Here is an 18,592-nt window from a genome sequence, read left to right on the forward strand (position 1 = left end):
CACCTAGTGTCCCTATTGATTCCCCCATTCCACTTTTGTTTGTTTGTTTTGGCAGGGCAATTGGGGTTAAGTGACTTGCCCAGGGTCACACAGCTAGTAAGTGTTAAGTGTCTGAGGCCAGATTTGAACTCAGGTACTCCTGACTCCAGGGCCAGTGCTCTATCCACTGCGCCACCTAGCTGCCCCCAGTTAAATGACATTTTAAGGATCATACACCTAGTAAAGGTCTAGTGCTAGATTTGAACTCAGGTCTAGTGTTCTATGGACCTCACCACCTAGCTGCCCCAGTTGGTTCTACCACCACCACCCATTTTACAGATCTAGAAACTGAGGCTCAGAGAGGTTAAGTGATTTTCCCTTTGTCATACAGCTAGTTAAGGGCCAGATGCAGGACTCCTGACTCACCCAAGGTCAGCCGCCCAGGCGGAGATGCCATGAGAGCTGAGATGCCAGGCCAGGCCTTACCATTTTCCACCCCAACAATCTAGGGAGGGCGAGCCCTCTGTGGCTGCTGAGTCAACTGCCCATGGAGGGCTTGGGGAGCCAGTGGTCACTGAGGACTGAGCAGAGCCTTGCCAGCGCACACTCCGGCCGTGGCCGGACGGCAGGGGCTGAGCTAAGGGCCCCGGACAAAGGCTTACTCGGGACATGAGCCCTGTCAGCCGCCCGGGAAGGGATGGGGATGATGCTCGGGAGAGTCCCCTCTTCCTTCCCCTTCCTCTTTAGCTGCCTGGGAGTAATAACACAAACGTCATTCGTGATGTTGAAAAAGAGCATGTGCCGATGTTAATGGTTCAGAATCATGACCTGACTTCTGCGGCACGTTAACATGGATGACAACCCAGTGATGAGGGCAATAGGGCTGAGATTATTACCTCTGCTTTGCAGACAGGGTCACTGAGGCTGACCAAGTGAAGCAAGTGACTTGCCTTCGGAAGGCCAGGTCTGGATTTGAATCCGGGTCTTCTGACTGCAAGGCTGACCTGCCGGGGCTGGGGCTGGTCCAGTTGTCTCTGAGGCCGCCATCTCTCTGGCTGAGGGACAAGGAGGCAGACAGGAGGGGCGTGGGGCCCACCCTGGCCCAGAGCTGGGCCCAGCTTCAGGACACCCGGGTTCAAGTTCTCTCTCCTCTGTAACGCTGGTTCCAAATGGCTCCTCAGCAGCCATTCAACCTTAACCAGACACAAAAGGGCAACGTGCTTGACCAGGGGGCCTCCAGCCCATGCTTAAACATGGCAGCTAGGTAGAGCACCGGCCCTGAGTTCCAATCTCACCTCAGACACTTACTAGCTGTGTGACCCTGGACAAGTCACTTAACCCTGACTGCCTTAAACATCCAGGGCCATCTCCAGTCATCCTGATCTCTCTATCTTGCCACTGGAGCCAGTCGGCTCTGGAGGAGAGAGTGAGGTTGGTGACTTTGCACAGCCCTCCCGCACTGCAAGTCATGACATCACCCCGATGTCATGGTCCTCTTTAAGACTAAAGGACAAATATTAGAATAATGGGGGGAGACCTCAAAGGGCATGGGAAGGCAGGGCCTCCTAGGGCAGTCCATCCCACTCTCTACAGTGTGGAGCAGGTCTCTCCTGACCCCAAGCTTCTTTTCAGTCTCTCCCCAGTGCTCCTGGTCCTGCCTTCCAGGGCCAAGCAGAGCAGGGCCAATCCTTCCTCTCAAGAGGGCCCTTGGGATGCTTGAGGGAAGCCGCCATGTCCCCGTTCTGGTTCCTTCAGGCCTCTTCAGCACCTTACATTCTGCTCCCCTCCCTCCCTCTACCTTCCAGCCCTGGTGGCCAGCTTGCTCTGCCTACGTGCCTTTGCCCAGGCTGTTCCCCATGCATGGAGTGCCCTCCCTCCCAGCCTCCAATCCCTGGCTTCCTCCTCCGGGAGGCCTCTCCGGGGCCCCTTGCCTGCTGAGGTCGCCTTCTCTTTCTTACTGACTTTCGAATATCGTCTCTGCCGTTAGAAGGCAACCCCACGAGGGCAGGGGCAGGGTTTTGCTTCCTCTTTGTTATCCTGGTGTTTAGCACCGGGCCTGGTACACAGCAGGTGCTTAATGGGTGAGTGATTGATCTGCCATAGCCTCAGGGTCCCTCCCCACCCTCCTTCCCCCTCTGGATGCTCTCCCTTTAGAGCCGGAAGGGACCCTGGGGGTGTGTGATGCAGCTGCTCCTCGTAGAGAGGACAAGCTGAGCACCCCCCTCCAAGGGACCTGGCTTTGAAGCGCTAAGCACCGTGGCTGGCAGACAGCAGGTGCTTAATAAATGTTCGCTGACCGACACCGACAAGCCAAGGATGCCCAGGCTAGGGAGAGAACCAGCAGCCGCACCCTGTATTTGGAAGCAGCTGCGGGTGTTTGGCCCCAAGATAAGGAGAGTGGGAGGAGCGAGGGCCTGGAGGCTCTGCTCTTGTTCTGCAGAACCCGGAGTGGCCTGCCCGGGAGGCAGAGGTGCATTGGATGTCAGGATCAGCTTCCGTCCAGTGAGGGCAGCCCTCCATGGAAGGTGGCGAGCTCTCCGCCCGGAGGCTGAATGACTCACCACTGGCATGTTATGATGGAGCCTCTTATTCACTGAATTAATGAATGAGCATTTATTAAGCACCTACTGTGTGCCAGGTGTTGTAGATACAATGAAAGGCAAACATATCCCCTTCCCTTGGAGAGCTTGCTTTCGGAGGGAAGGAGATAATGTGGACACAGATCAGAGCACATTAGCATAAGACAGGCTAGAGGGGGGGGGCATTTTCCAGGCCTCGCAGCCAGTATGGAGGGAGAGGGTGTGGGAGGCCTCCTGGAGGTGGTGGCACTGGAGCTGCATCTTAAGGGAAGCCAAGGAAGGCCTCCAGGAGGTGGAGGTTGGGAGGGTGAGGGCAAAGGCCTGGAGGTGGACAATGAAGGGTCCTGTGGGCGGACCCAGAGGCCCAGCTTCTTCATTTTACTGTTGAGGTCCAGAATGGAGGAGGGAAGGAGAGAGACTCTGAGGGGCCCCGAGGGCTGCTCAAGTACTAAGTAACAGCCGAGGAACAACTGCTTGTTGAATGACTAGTAGAGCCAGGTCTGCCTTCAAAGCAGCTCTTGTTTGGGACCGGTGCCCACCCCCAGCTTATCAAGGAGCTCGGAAAGATGAACTGGCATGGAGCCAGGGGACGATGGGCCGGCCCCTTCCCCTGGAGGCCAGCCAGATGAGGAAGTGGGCCAGGAATAGCCCCTGAGAAGAGGGACATGGTGTTCACCCTTCAGCTCCTTCAGGAATGTGTCAGCTGATAGGGCTCATTTGGGGGTGGTGACCCTGCTGAGCAGGGCCGGGGCTGGGGGGGCCGGAGGGGAGGAGTATGTGGGGGGGCGGCATGTGGGGTTACCAAATGCAGGATTTCTCAGAGGCCCGAGGCCTGGGGGGCCAAGGGGGGCATACCTGAGGAAAGGGTGACCCGAAACAGGACAGATCACTTGGCAGCAGGTTATTAGGGCAGCCATCCGGTCCAGCCCCCCCCCTTTACAAATGAGGAAACTGAGGCCCACAGCTGGAAGTGAATTGGGCAAAGTCACACAGGTTGTGGAAGGGTGTGGATCAAGAGCTGGAAGGAACCAGTCCAAGAACTTCCTTTTACATATGATAGACCTGAGCCCCAGAGAGGGGCTGGGACCTGCAGGAGGGAGGGAGGGAGGGAGGGAGGGAGAAGGGAGAGAAGGAGGGAGGGGGAGGGAGGGGGAGGGAGGAAGAGGGAGAAGGGGGGGAAGGAGGGAGGGGAGGAAGGAGGGAGGAGGAGGGAGAAGGGAGGGAAGGAGGGAGGGGGAGGAAGGAGGGAGAAGGGAAAGAAGGAGGGAGAAGGGAGGGAGGGAGGGGGAGAGAGGAGGGTGGAAGGGAGGAAGAAAAAGGAAGGAGAGAGAGGAAGGAAGGAGAAAGGGAGGGAGGGAGGGAAGGAAGGAAGGGAGAGGGAAGGAGGAATGAAACAAGCATTTATTAAGTGCTCACTGTATGCCAGGCCCTGCGCTAAGCCCTTTACAAATATTACCTCATTTCGTTCTCACAACAAGCCTTCGAGGGAAGTGCTATTATTCTCTTTATCCTCATTCTTTAGTTGAGGAAACTGAGGCAGACAGAAGGTAAGTGACTTACCCAGGGCCCCACAGCCAGGAAGTGTCTGGGCCTGGACTAGGACTCAGGTCTTCCTGACTCCAGGCCCAGGATTCTACCCACTACATTACCAGCTGCCACGGTCAGACAGGTAATAAATGTCAGAAGCCAGATTTGAACCCAGGCCCACTTGGCTCTAGGTCCAATATTGCACCAGGGCAGTGAGTGGCTGTGGCCAATGGCCCTCAAGTAGACGCTCCCTTGCTGTTGAGGAGATGCTTGATCAGGGGCCAGGAGTGGGTGGGGAGGGGGCCTCCAGGGAGCCATCTGCTGGGAGGTCACATCTGAGCTGCTGGGGAGGCTGGTGTTTCTATGGCAAAGACAGGAGAGGAGAAGCAGCCCCGGCAGAGACAACAGCCTGGACAAAGGCCTAGCAGCTAGAGGGTCCAAGGCCTATTCAAGGATCCAAGAGGGGCCAGGTTTGTCTGGATCCTAAGAAAAGGAAGCAGGTGTGATGTGGACATGCTTACCAAAGCCGACCTTACAGGGATGGTGCCCAGCCTGAGAACGGGTGTAAAGATCTCATGTGTCCCCCGTGAGAATGTAGGCTCATTACGGACTCAGTAGGTACTTAATAAATGCTTATTGGTTTAGGTTTTAAAAGAGAGTGCAGAGTGGACTAGGAGGTCCTGGAGGGGCCTCCCAACTTGTAGGCTTTGAGATTTGGTGACAGTCGGCCTTCCTCTCTCTTCCTTCCCTTCCTCCCTCCCAAGGAGATGGGCCAGGGCACATGAAACACTGTGAAGGCTGGCAGGGGGTCATCCGGTGAGGATGGGGAGTGGTTATCAACGGCCTTTCTCCCGGAGGATGCTGGCATGAAGCCTCCCACTCCCGGCACTGGCCTTTTGCTGCTGTGCTGGGCCTGAGGTGTCTGCTGCAAAGCAGCATGGGAAAGTGTATGGAGGTGGGGGGAGAAAGGCCCAGCTTCCCTCCCCCCACAACTTTCCCCTCTGAGCACTAAGGGCCCTGCCCCATTTGGCCTGCCCTGGCCTTGAGACTTCACTGATTAGCCTCTGGGAGCCTCCGGATGCTTTTACCCTGAGTGCTTCCCCTGGCCCGGGAGCTACTTTATAACTGCCCATAAAGCAGCCAGATGTCCGCCCACCGTCCCTCTCCCCTGTGCTTAGGAAGCAGTGCCTTTGGTTGCTGTGTTAACAGAAAAGAGGAAGCTTATGGATGCCCCTCTACCTAGGGCCCTGGTTTAATGGAAGTGAAGGACCGTAGGGATGGGAGCCTCCTACATTGTTACCAGACGTGCTCGCGGAGGCTTCCTGCGCCTGCTGACTCAGCTTGGAAACTGATGATGAAAATGATTCCTATTCACGTAGCACTTTAAACTTTCGGAAACATTCTTTGCGGCAGGCCTGTGAGGGAGGGAGTGTCGGCGTGGCGACCCTATTTTACACAGGAGAAAACTGAGTGCCAGAAAAGGGAAGTGATAGGACTGAGATTACATAGCAAGTGAATGAACCTGAACTCAGACCCACCAACTCCCAAACCAGTGCTTTTTCTGCTTCACCCAGGCTGCCTCTGATAACAATTTATCCAGACATCACACTATAAGGATTGCAAGGCTCTTTCACCACAAGAACTCTATGGGCTTAGCACAAATGTGAGAGTCAAATGATATGCTGGAGAAAGCCTGGGTTTTGATATTAGAGGCCCTGAGTTCAAATCCTGACTCTGCCATTTACTACCTGTGGGAGCTACTTCATGCATCTGGGCCTCAATTTCCTCCTCTCTAAAATGGGTGGATTAGAATAGCTGATCACCAAGGTCCCTTCCTGTTCTAAATCTATAGGCCACGTGACCTGGGTTTGACTCCCACTGCTTCCACTTACCTTGAATTTCATTTTTCTCATCTGTTGATATACTTCTGTCATCAGAGGTGGGGGGCCTATGGGTATGGAATATTGTATATGAAACTAAGCTGCTCTGTTCCGTGGTTTTGCTTTGATGGTTTTTCCTTGTTACAAGGGAGGGCTCCTGGGTATTTGCGATCGGGGTTTGGGCTTTAAGGAATGTTTCTGGAAATAGCCATGAGGTAGTAATGAAAACGTGGGCCTTGGGCTGGGTGATGTGGGGTCCCTCGGAGCTCTGAGTCCAATGACTCAAAGCCCCAGTCACTGACGGTGGGCTTCTGCCTTGCAGGTCACGAAGATGGTGAAGACGGTGACCACGCGGACAGTGCGTCAGGTTCCGCTGGGGCCCGACGGGCTCCCGGTCCTGGATGGCTCCTCACCCCTGGGCAGCTACACAGACTCCATCGACCGGCGATACCTGAAGAACGGCGAGCGCTACCTCCCACCACAGGCCTCCTCCACCCTGACGCGTTCCTACAACAACTACGGTGAGGGCCCCGATGGGCCCTATCGCTCCTTCCATGCCCACGATGCCAGTGGCGGCTACGGGGGCCCTGAGATGCCCGATGGCTACGGTAGTCTGTCCCGTGGTGTGGGCTACCGGCCCCGCTACGCCTATGTCCCCGGGAACAGCTACCGGCCTGAGGATGGCAGCTACACCCTGCCGAGCCGGAGGGAGGCCTACGGGCCGCCGGGCGCCCAGCCCCAAGTGCCCCCTGTGGGCAGCGGCCCAGACCTCACTATGGGCAGCCGCTCCCAGCCCGAGAGATTCCAGCCCGAGCCCTACGGGCTTGAGGATGACAACAGAAGCCTAGGGGTGGACGACGAAGGCTACGAACTGGACCCTGATTACTCCACTGTCAACCGGCGGCTGCCTGTGGGGGTCCCTGAGAGAGGCCGGCCACACAAGGGCAGGTAACGGCTGAGTACCATCCCCAAAGCAGCCTCTTCAGTGGCTTGTGGCGAGTGGGGGGACCCTGGTCTTCACAGCTTCTGGAAGGCAGGCAGGCAGAAAGCATTTATTAAGCACCGACTGTGTGCCAGGCACTGTTCTAAGCTCTAGGGTACAAAAAGAGACAAAAGACAGTCCTGTTCTCAAGGGGCTTACAATCTAATGGGGGAGAAAACATGCAAACAAATATAAAGGCGAGCTCTACACCAGATAAATAGGAAGTTACAGAGGGAAGGCATCAGAATCAGGAGGGTGTGGGGAAGGCTTCCTGGAGGAGGTGGGATTTTAGTTGGGAGTTACAGGAAGCCAGGGAGGGTCCAGGCTTGGGGGGACAGCCAGAAGGACCGTCCAGGGCTGAGAGATGGAGGGTTTATTCATGGGACAGCCAGGAGGCCGGTGCCTCTGGACCAAAGAGAAGACTAGAAAGGGAGGTGGGGCAGGCTATGAAGGGCCTTGAGTGCTGAACCCAGGCTTTGTATTTGTTCTTGGAGGCATAGGGAGCCACTGGAGTTTGTGGAGTAGGGGTGGCATGATTGGGCCAATAGTGTCATCATTGTTGTTTTTCAGTCATGTCCCACCCTTAGTGACCCCATTTGGGGATTTTCTTGGCAGAGATACTGGAGTGTTTGCCATTTCCTTCTCCAGCTCATTTGACACATGAGGAAACTGAGGCAAACAGAGTTCTTGGCTGACCACATTCTCTTCTACCCAGCCAGCCCCCCGCCCCCACTTCCCCCTCCTGCCTGGACCAGCGATAGCATCAAGGCTGAGGTGGACTTCAGGCTGTGACTTGGAGGAGGGATTAGCCTCGTCTGTTGGGTGCTGGGGGGTGGGGCTGGGGCAGAATGAGGTAGAAATCATTTTGGGGGGAGGTACAGAGAGGCTCTTTAGTCTCCATGTCAGGAAAAACCTCCTAACCATGAAAGCTGCCTCGACGTGGAAGGAGTTCTCTTGGGAGGTAGTGAGTTCCCCGTCCTGGAGGATCTTGAAGCATGAGGCTAGACCGCCAAGTGTGTGTCAGGGGCTTGGGCTAGAGGCCTCCGGGGTCCCTTCTGGCTCTGAGACCCTCTCTCTGCGCTTTCTTAACCCAATAAGTGAGTCTAGAGCCCCAGTTGGGCTGGCGTCCAATCCGTGGATTCAGTTGAGTCCAGAATGGGCTGGCTGGGTAGAAGAGCATGTGACCAGCCAAGGACCTGGTCCAGTGCAGAGAAGGGAGACTAGTCAGAGATTTAGGGCTGGAGCGGATCTTCGAGGGCACAGTTGGTCTAACTGAGGCCCAGAAGGGGAAGTCACTTGTCCAGGGTCACACAGGTGATGAGTAGAGCTGAGATTCAAACTCCGATCCTCTGACTCTCAGATACAGGACTCTTCGATGATCATGGCATGGATGTAACTCTGGGCCCCCAGGGCTGTGTGAGCAGGACCCAGATTCCCAGACATCTGGCTGAGCCACCAAGGCTGCCTGCTGCGGCCCATCAGTCGACTGGTCCCCTCCATTCTGTTCTACACACATTTATTAAACACCTACTGTTTGCCTTGCCCTGAGGACATAGAGGCAAGAATGAAGCTGTGCTTGCTACCCTCAGGGAGCTTACATCCTATCAGAGGATGACCACATGCCTGTTTGCAGACAGGTCCATACAGCATACATGCATCTGACACGTGGGGAAATCAGGAGGGGCCTCCTGGAGGAGGTGGCACTTTGGCTGAGCCTCGGAGGGAGCCTGGGCTCTAATAGGTGGAAGTGGACAAGGAGACAGGCCCAGCTTTTGAGGGAGGGCTCATCCCTAGCATGTGGCCACCGGCTGGGAGGGGTTTCCCCTCCCCTACACCTGGCCTCCTTAACTAAGGCCTGGAGGGGTTGCGATCTGCATGGGTACACATGGGCCCGTGGTCTTGCAAAGAGCTTTTCCCTCCTGTGGTCTTTGAGGCTGGCTGAGCAAGTGTGATCATCTCCATTGGCTCAGGCTTTGGCTGTTCTTCAGTTGTGTCTGACTCTCCATGACCCCACTTGGGATTTTCTTGGCAGAGATCCTGGAATGGGTGGCCACTTCCTTCTCCAGCTCATTTTTCAGAAGGGAAAACTGAGGCACACAGGGTGAAGTGACTTGCCCAGGGTCCCACAGCCAGTGTCTATCCACTGCGCCACCTAGTTGCCACCATCTCCATCGGCAGAGAACAACAATAATAATAACTAGCAATTCCATAATACCTACTACGTGCCAGGCATTATAGTTATGATCTCATTTGATCTTCACAACTCTGCCAAGTAGGTGCTGTTATTATCTGCATTTGACACATGAGAAAGCTGAGGCAAACAGAGGTGAAGTGACTTGGCCAGGGTCACACAGCAGGATTTGAACTCGGGGCTTCCTGATTGATTCCAAGTCCATTGTGCATCCTCTCCTGGTCCTCTTCCTTCCAAAATGGCTGCTTCTAGTCTCTGGAGGCAGAGGAGACACAAGCTGGCTGAGTAGGATGAACTTGGGAGCCCTGGTGTTGGGGATAGAGCTTTGGGGTCAAAAGGCTTGTGTTCAAATCCTGTCTGTCACAAGTAGCTGTGTGGAAAAGTCCCTTAGCTGCTATATACCTCAGTTTCCTTTTTTGTAAAATGAAGGGAGGCCTCTAAGGTCTCTTCTGGCTCTGAACCTATGGACCTAAGGTCCCACCTCAGCTCTGCTGTCACTTAGGAGTCGGGCGAATTCAGAATTCCAGGATATCAGAGCAGGAACAGACCGGGGCACCACATTTGGAGTCAGGACACCTTCCTGAGTCCTGGCTGTGGGACGGCAGGAGACTTGCCCAGCCCCAGCCTCAGTGACCCCATCTGTGAAATGGGGATGTGGTGTCTGCAGACCTCCGGCTGCTTCGGGAGTGTTAGCAGCTGTTGGGTCTGCTTGGGAGGGCAAGGAAAGAGATGTCTGTGGACCGGAACATAAGACCTCATGGTTTCATTTGGGCTGCCCACCAATTGTGGGATAGGGGTCATCCAGGAATTATTACTGTTGGGGAAACTGAGGCCAGGAGAAGTTACATGTCTTGCCTGGAGTCACAGCTAGTACGTGTCAAAGGTTGGGTTCAAACCTAGGTCCCCTAAATGCCAGAAGCAGAGCCAGGAGGCCCCATCTATCCCAGCAGGAAGGCTTCGTATTTCTGGAAAGTTTCTGGGGCTGGTGGCTGCCAGGCCCTCTGCCCTACCCCTCCCCGGGGAGCTCTCCGTTCTTTGGCCAGAAAGTCCCCTGGGCAGGTGGCCAGGTGGCCAGGTGGGGGCATTTTGTCCTCCAGCCTAAAGGAAGTGGCTCAGCTGCTTCTCCCAGGCCTTAGAGATGCCTAGGAAGGAAGAAGGGGAGCTGGGACCCACCACCCAGTGGGGGGCTTGGTCTTGTCGACTCAGACCTTAGGCCTGTGCCTGGGTGGATTGGCCACTCACGCCTGTGTCCTCGACCTTGGCAGCTGCAGGGAGACAAGGCCCTGGCCTGGAACCTCAGGGTCCCAGTCTCCTGAGGGCACCCCCTGGCAGGCCGGGCAGACTCAGAGAGAGACACAGCTGGCCTTAGACTCCTCCAGACCAAGGCCTGGGGGAAGGCACGGTGTCTCTGGGACCCCTGGGACTGGGGCCCTCCTCCCATACGTCCTCGTCTCCCTCCCGCTGCCACCCCTGGTGGGCCGTCTCCCCGACTGTTGCAGCGGTGCCCCCCACCCTGCCTGGCCTTCATTCCCCAGGCTCTCCCTTCTTCTTCCTCTCCCCCACAAGCCATCCCCACAAACCCCTTCGGGCATACCAAGATCCAGCCTCATCATTGCTGGCATTTCTGGGTTGCTTTGTGGGTTTACAGGCATTTGTGTCAGAATCTTGGAGAGTTGGCAGGGACCTTGGAAGTTGTCTAGGCTTAGCCAGCAATGCACACACCCCTTCTGCCACATGCCTGACAAGTGGGCATTCAGTCTCTGCTTGGAGACCTCCCATGACGGGGGAGGGAGCCCACCATCTGCGGTGGCAGCCCGCTCCTCCTGGGTTCTGCTCTTGGTGGTTAGAACATCTTTCAAGCCCGACTGCTTTTTCTCAGCTTCCCCTCCCGGCTCCTCGGAGGGCCTTCTGGGGCCAGACAGAACCCGGCTCATCACTGCTCAAGATGGTAGCCCTTTGGATATTTGAATGCAACCAAAATGCTCCCCCTGGAGTCTTCTCTCCACCAGGCTAATCATTCCCGACCAGTCGTCATTTGTGATCTTAGGATTCAGAACTGGCAGGGAGATTATCCAATCTAACCCCTCATCTTTCAGAGGGGGAAACTGAGGCTGAGGGAGGTTGCCATGGGTCATACAGCTAGGAAGTGTCAGAGGTGGGGTTCGAACCCAGGCCCTGCTGCCTCCAAGGTCAAGTGCACTATCCACTATACCATAGTGACTAGAGGGGGCCCTGCCCCGTGCTTGTTGTCCTTAGGTAGGCTCTCTGAGGTCCCTCTCTAAGGAATGGACCTGAGCCAAAACAGCCTAGTCTTCCTTTTATTTCTTTTCTGTATTTACCCATCCATGTGCATGTTGTTGTTTGTTGTTGAGTCGTTTCAGTCATTTTTGACAACTGATGGCCCCATTTGGGGTTTTCTTGGCCAAAACACTGGGATGATGGTTTTTAATTTATAGATGAGAAGACTGAGGCAAACAGGGTGAAGGGACTTGCCCAGGGTCACACAGCTAGGAAGTGTCTGAGGTGAGATTTGAACTCAGGAAGAGGAGTCTTTCTAACTCCAGGCCCAACGCTCTATCCACTGTACCGCCTGGCTGCCTAGGGTACATGCTATCTTTCCCCATTAGAATGTAGGCTTCCTGGGGGCAGCTAGGTGGCACAGTGGATGAAGCACCAGCCCTGGATGCAGAAGGACCTGAGTTCAAATCTGGCCTCAGACCCTTGACACTTTCTAGCCGTGTGACCCTGGGCAAGTCACCTAACCCTCATTGCCCCACCAAAAAATAAAAAAATAAAATAAAAATAGAATATAGGCTTCCTGAAGGCAAGGATTACTTCAGTTTGGTGGGGAGTATTTATGTCCCTGATACCCAGCACAGTGCCAGGCACATAGTAAAACGTTATAAATACTCACCGAGTCATCCCATCCAAGCCTCCCCTTTTACAGAAGAAGAAAGGAAATAACCCTATCATGTTCACTTTCATTCAAGCATTTATTAAGTGCCTACTGTGTGTGCTATTTCCTGGGAACACAAAGACAAAAAGGAAGCCGGCCCTACCCTCATGAATCTTATCTCCTCTCTGGAGGGATAATATGGATGTAAACAAATATATTTATACAGCAGATGAATACGAGGTGAATCTTGTTGGGGGCTGGGGACAGAAGGCATCTCGTGACCTGGCAAGGTCACACAAGGAACAAAGGTCGCACAGGGAACAAGTAGCAGAGTTGGAGTGTGAACCCGGGTGATCTTAGCCCAAAGATGGCACTCTTTTTTTCTTTCTTTTCTTTTCTTTCTCTCTCTTTTTTTTTTTGGTGAGGCACTGAGGGTTAAGTGACTTGCCCAGGGTCACACAGCTAGTAAGTGTCAAGTGTCTGAGGCTGGATTTGAACTCAGGTCCTCCTGAATCCAGGGCCCGTGCTTTATCTACTGTGCTGCCTAGCTGCCCCTAACCATGGCATTTTTCTGCCAAACCACACCTGCCTGCCGGCCTGCCAGTAGCTCTCTATGGTCTGTTAAAGTTCCAACTCCTGAGCCCACCATTTGGGGTCTTCACAGTTTGGCTTCAGCCTGTCTCTCAGCTACATCCTAACACAGACTCCCAGTCCCAGCCAGGTTGGTTTACCTACCTTCCATGAATTTGTTACCATACTTTCCCACTTCTGCACGCTTGCTCATGTTGTTCCCCACTCTAGGGATTCCCTTCTCCATTTCTGCTGGTTCAAAATCCAACTGGTAGGGGCCGCTAGGTGGCTCAGTGGATAAAGCACCGGCCCTGGATTCAGGAGGACCTGAGTTCAAATCTGGCCTCATACACTTGACACTTACTAGCTGTGTGACCCTGGGCAAGTCACTTAACCCCCATTGTCCCGCAAAAAAAAAAAATCCAACTGGTTCTTCAAGGCCCGAGTAAAATGCTGCTTCCCCTTTCATAAAGCCTTCCTTGGTCTGCTCCCCTCGGCACCCCGTGCCTTACACACTGACTCAATCAAAAGCGAGCTCTCAAATCTGAACACCATAACCATGTGTTGGGAATTCAGTTACATGCTCACCACCTCCTGCCTGCTGGGACAGCTCCCCTTCTTTGGGGCTGTGAACTTCATCTGCATCAGAACTAGAATTCCTTCACACCTGTCCCTCCCATGCTCTCTTACTGTCCAGCGCAGGACTCTGTATGCAGTTGGTGCTCAGAGTTTGTTGAATAAACAGTGAAAAGAAATGATCCAGAGCCCAAACAGGCCAATGGGACTCAGGTCTCCTAAGTTCCTCTTGCTCTGTTGGCCTTGAATTGTTCCACTCTCCAGGAGACGCTGCTCAGGGCTGAGTGTCAGGAAATGAAGGTTCCAATTCAAGCTCTGCTATAGGCTTGCTGTGTGACCCTGGCCCTCTCTGAGCTTTCTTTCTTCCTTCCTTCCTTCCTTCCTTCCTTTCTTCCTTTCTTTCTTTCTTTCTTTCTTTCTTTCTTTCTTTCTTTCTTTCTTTCTTTCTTTCTTTCTTTCTTTCTTTCTTTCTTTCTTTCTTCTTCCTTCCTTCCTTCCTTCCTTCCTTCCTTCCTTCCTTCCTTCCTTCCTTCCTTCCTTCCTTCCTTCCTTCCTTCCTTCCTTCCTTCCTTCCTTCCTTCCTTCCTTTCTTTCTTTCTTTCTCTTTCTCTTTCCTTCCTTCCTTCCTTTTTTCTTCCTTCCTTCCTTCCTTCCTTCCTTCCTTCCTTCCTTCCTTCCTTCCTTCCTTCCTTCCTTCCTTCTTTCATTCCTTCCTTCCTTCCTTCCTTCCTTCCTTCCTTCCTTCCTTCCTTCCTTCCTTCCTTCCTTCCTTCCTTCCTTCCTTTTTCTTTTTTTCCTCTCTTTCTTTCTTTCTCTCTTTCTTTTTTTTTTTTGCAGGGCAATGGGAGTTAAGTGACTTGCCCAGGGTCACACAGCTAGTAAGTGTCAAGTGTCTGAGGTCAGATTTGAACTCAGGTCCTCCTGAATCCAGGACCAGTGCTTTATCCACTGCACCACCTAGCTGCCCCCTTCTTTCTTTTTAATATGTTTTATCAATTCCCTTTATTTTTACAGACATAGTCCGCACATTGACCTTTCTAGATGAAACCCTGTGGGCCTCAGTTTCCTAAGAGTATTTGACTAGATCAGGGGCCCTTCCCCTTTGGGGTGTCCTTGACCCCTTTGACGGTCTGGTGGAGAAGCCTTTGGCTGATCTTTTTTCTGAATCATTTGAAATGCATACAATAAGATACAGAGAATGGGGAAGGAAGCCAGTTCTGTTGAAACAGAGTTAGCTGGGGCAGCTAGGTGGCGCAGTGGATAGAGCACCGGCCCTGAAGTCAGGAGGACCTGAGTTCAAATCCAGCCTCAGACACTTGACACTTACTAGCTGTGTGACCCTGGGCAAGTCATTTAACCCTAATTTCCTCACCCCCCCCAAAAAAAACCTACTGTGTGCCAAGGCCTGTGCTAAGCACCCACTACAAATCTTATCTCATTTGCTCCTCTGAGAGGTATGTACTGCTATCCCATTTTACAGTCGAGGAAACTTAGGCAGGGAGCAATTAAATGACGTGCCCAGGCTCCTATACCTAGGAAGTGACTGGGGCTGGATTTGAACTCGGCTCCTTCTGACTCCAAGAAGACTTGCTGACCGTATCTGCTGTGTCACCTAGAATGAGGGGCTCGATCATACTCTCTGAGGAGGGACCGTCCAGGTTTTCTCAGGGAACCTAGTGCAGGGGGTGCTCTCTGAAGACTAGCTCTGGGGAGTGCAGGGAGGAAGTGACAGGCTAAGAGCTGCTTGCAGTCAGTGGCTCTTTCCGGGGGTTTCCGGCCTTGGATGCTGGTCCATTGTACCAATCATTTCTGCATTCTGTTTTCATATTCCCTTTGAGAGGGAAGAGACCACGGTGACAGACTACCACAAAAGGGTCCAGCGTCTCAGGGTCCAGTGGGTGCTACCATCCCCACAGGAACAGCCTGCTCCATTGAGGGAAAGCCTATGTGCTCTGAGATGTCTGGGCTTTGGCCAAGGCTCCTGCTGGCCCTACCTGGATGCTCCCGATCCCCCCTTCCCACCTCGATGCCTTGTCCCCCCGCCCCACCCCAAGCAGAAGCCCTGCCCTGCTCTCCCAGCCCGTGGCCATAACTCCCTTCCATACACTGGGCCAACTCCCTCATCCCTTCAGGGATGGTTCTGTCCAAATGGGTCATCTCTGTGACTCCTGAGGGGCTGGGTGAGCTGGAGCCAGGCATCTTCTTTTTATTTTTTGGGGGGAGGGGGCAGGGCAATGAGGGTTAATTTACTTTCCCAGGGTCACACAGCTAGCTAAGTGTCAAGTGCCTGAGACTGGATTTGAACTCGGGTCCTCCTGAATCCAGGGCCCGTGCTTTATCCACTGTGCCACTGAGCTGCCCGTCTCCTCTTCTTTCATGTCCATCAGTGCCTCAACATGCCAGCCAGGAGAGCTGGTGCAGGGAACAGGTTATCACCCCCCAATCTTGAAACCTCAGCCGCGAGGACGTGTTTCCTACCTAGTTGGGGGGCACAAAGGGCACTTTCAGATTTGTGATTCATTTTACAATTATTGTCCTCTCTGAGCCTTACAACAACCCTGGTAAATAGGTGCTGCTGTTATCGTCCCCATTTACAGATAAGGAAACTGAGGCAGGTATAATTTAAGTGACTTGTCCAGGGTCACCCAGCTAGTTGGTTTTTGAGTCCAGATTTGAACTCAAGTCTTCCTGACTCCAAGCACTCTATCCTCTGTACCACCTACCTGCCTATGGAAGTGTCCCACCATCCATAACACCCCTTCCCCACCCTGTCCATCCTGAAGCTAAGGAAGGTGACATGGTACATGGAATGCTGGGCTTTAGAATTGGGGAAACAAAAGTTCAGAGCCGCCCTCACGTGTGTGCTGTGTGTCTCTGGGCACACCAACTCAGAATCTCTCTGCCTCAGTTTCCCCCTCTGTAAAAGCAAGATAACAGAGGGCAGCTAGGTGGTGCAGTGGATAAAGCACCAGCCCTGGATTCAAGAGGACCTGAGTTCAAATCCGGCATCAGACACTTGATACTTACTAGCTGTGTGACCCTGGGCAAGTCACTTAACCCCCATTGCCCTGCAAAAAACAAAACAGAACAAAACAAAAGCAAGATAACAAAAGCATCTTCCCCAGCATCGTGGGAATCGGATGCATTAATGTACGTGAAGCCCTTTGCAGCCCCTAAAGCGCGACACAAACAGGAGCTATTGTGATTGGATGCCCCCACTGGCACTGCCTCTCATGCTACCAGAGACAGCAGGGACTTCTCCAAGGTGACACGTCTAAGCAGTCATAGAGCTGGGTTTGATCTCAGGTCTTCTGACACCCTCCCCCCTCCAAGTCATTGGCAAGCATTTATTAAGCCCCTACGGTGTACCAGACACCGTGCCAAGTACTGGAGAGGCAATGAAAGGCAAAAAGTCTCTGCCACCAAGAGGCTGTCAATCTAACGGGAGAAGACAGCACCCAAAGGAGCTAAAAGGCCTCCACTGGGGCCGGGTCTGAAGGGAGCCTGGGGGGCACCCTGACCAGCCTGGGCATCATCCTTCAAATGGAGGCTCTGGCCACGGGGGTGGAGAGGACTTCCAGGGGAGGAATCCAATAGTTGCTCCCCATGCTCCATGGCATGATTGTATCCTCTAAGGAGACAGACAGAAGGCCCTATAGAACATCATAGGGAAGCTCTGTGGGACAAGCTGTTTCCCTCAGTTCCACCTTCCCCACCAGGCCTAGGGCACCAGGGCATGTGGGAGAGGCAGCTCATCTCCTCTGTGTTCCCCTTCCTTCTCAGAGCCTATGATGAACCAGCAGAGAGTGAGATGATCGATGAGCGGATCCCCTATATCCACGGCGGCTATGCCGCCCCCCTGGCCCAACCCGAGAGGGGCAGCATGGCCAGCATTGACCGCCTGGGCAAGAGGTCACCCTCCATTGATAGCATCCGCAAGGACCCTCGGTGGCGGGACCCGGACCTACCAGAGGTGATTGCTATGCTCAGCCACCCCATCGACCCCGTCAAGTCCAACGCAGCTGCCTACCTGCAGCACCTGTGCTACGAGAACGACAAGATCAAGAAGGATGTGCGCCACCTGAAGGGCATCGCCATCCTGGTGGGGCTGCTGGACCACCCCAAGGCCGAGGTGCACCGGCGGGCCTGCGGGGCCCTGCGCAACATCTCCTACGGCCGGGACCACGAGAACAAGGTGGCCATCAAGAGCTGCGATGGCATCCCTGCCCTCATCCGGCTCCTGCGCAAGACCAACGACATGGAGGTGCGGGAGCTCATCACTGGTGAGTGGGAAGTGGCTCCCGGGAGGGTGGAGTGTCATAGGCAGAGTGCCCTCCATGCCTACAGCTGGCTTCCAGCCCCTCTCCCAACCCATTCTCATGCCTTCCCCTTTGCCCAATTTCATCTTCCAACCCCTGTGCCCATCCCCCTCCTCATGCCAACCCTTTCACCCAGCTCCATCTTCCTTCCAGCCCCCTTTGCCCAACTCCATCCCCAGTCCTAGCCCTTCTCTCACCCCAATTCCAGCCCCATGCTCATTTGATCTCCTTCCCTATTCCTTATCTCATCCCCTACTTAATCTTCATTTCTGACCCCTTCTCCCAGCCCTAAGCCTGCTCCAAATTCTCTCCAGCATCCCCAGGTTTGTCTCTTTCCTTTATCCCCATTCCAATCCATTCTTTCACATCCTTTCCCAAACCCATTCCTGTGTTCGTTCCCATCTCCCCACCATTTTCCTTCCCTGTTCCAAACCATTCCACTGCCAACCCCTATCCCTATTCCAGCGGCTCCCCTTACACCTGTCCTTGTCTGCGATTCCCATTCAGTCTCAGTCCTCGCCCTTGGCCACAGGCCCCCGCAGACTCTGGTCAGCTGCAGTGGGCACCGGGATCTCAAGCACCTTTCCAAACCTCTGTGTTTTTCAAATGGCACTGGATGAATGAATGAATAAATCGAAAAGCATTTAAGTGAATGAATGAAAATGCACTTAAGTGTTTACTGAATGTTTTGCTCATTAAGTGCTACTGAACTAAGCAGCAGAGATACAAAGGCTCTGCCTTCCAAGAGTCTAATTCTATGGGGGGAGACACCCCATGTGAAGGTTGGGGGTGTGACCCGACCAGGTACAAGGATGGTGGGCAGGACCAAAGAGGAGCACACTGGCACTTCACCCATTAACAACAAAGTTTTGATTCTATCTTGGTCTCAGGTGGAAATGGGTGTGGAAGGGTTGGCCAGGGCATGGGTGAAGTGGGATCCTCCAACAGTTGCTATCTATAATATTGCAAGTATATACGGTAAGCTCCCCATCACTGGAGGGATCCAAGCAGAGGAGTCCCAGGCATCCTGGATGTCATAGAGAGAAGTATCCCAGGCCCCATCACCAAAAGCCAACCAGGTTGTTGGGATTGG

General features: G+C 53.8%; 1 protein-coding gene across 8 annotated transcripts in view; it reads left to right on the forward strand.

The window, feature by feature from the left end:
* ARVCF (ARVCF delta catenin family member) overlaps positions 1 to 18,592 on the forward strand; it is a 206,971-nt gene that overhangs the window by 131,415 nt on the left and 56,964 nt on the right. For all 8 annotated transcript variants that reach the window (XM_043987457.1, XM_043987449.1, XM_043987399.1 and 5 more), the window contains 2 exons: positions 6,288 to 6,913; positions 16,964 to 17,463. In XM_043987457.1, the coding sequence (XP_043843392.1) occupies positions 6,288 to 6,913; positions 16,964 to 17,463 (1,126 nt within the window). The remainder of the gene's footprint in view (positions 1 to 6,287; positions 6,914 to 16,963; positions 17,464 to 18,592) is intronic.

Source organism: Dromiciops gliroides, chromosome 1 (assembly GCF_019393635.1).
Source record: "Dromiciops gliroides isolate mDroGli1 chromosome 1, mDroGli1.pri, whole genome shotgun sequence".
Lineage (NCBI taxonomy): Eukaryota > Metazoa > Chordata > Mammalia > Microbiotheria > Microbiotheriidae > Dromiciops > Dromiciops gliroides.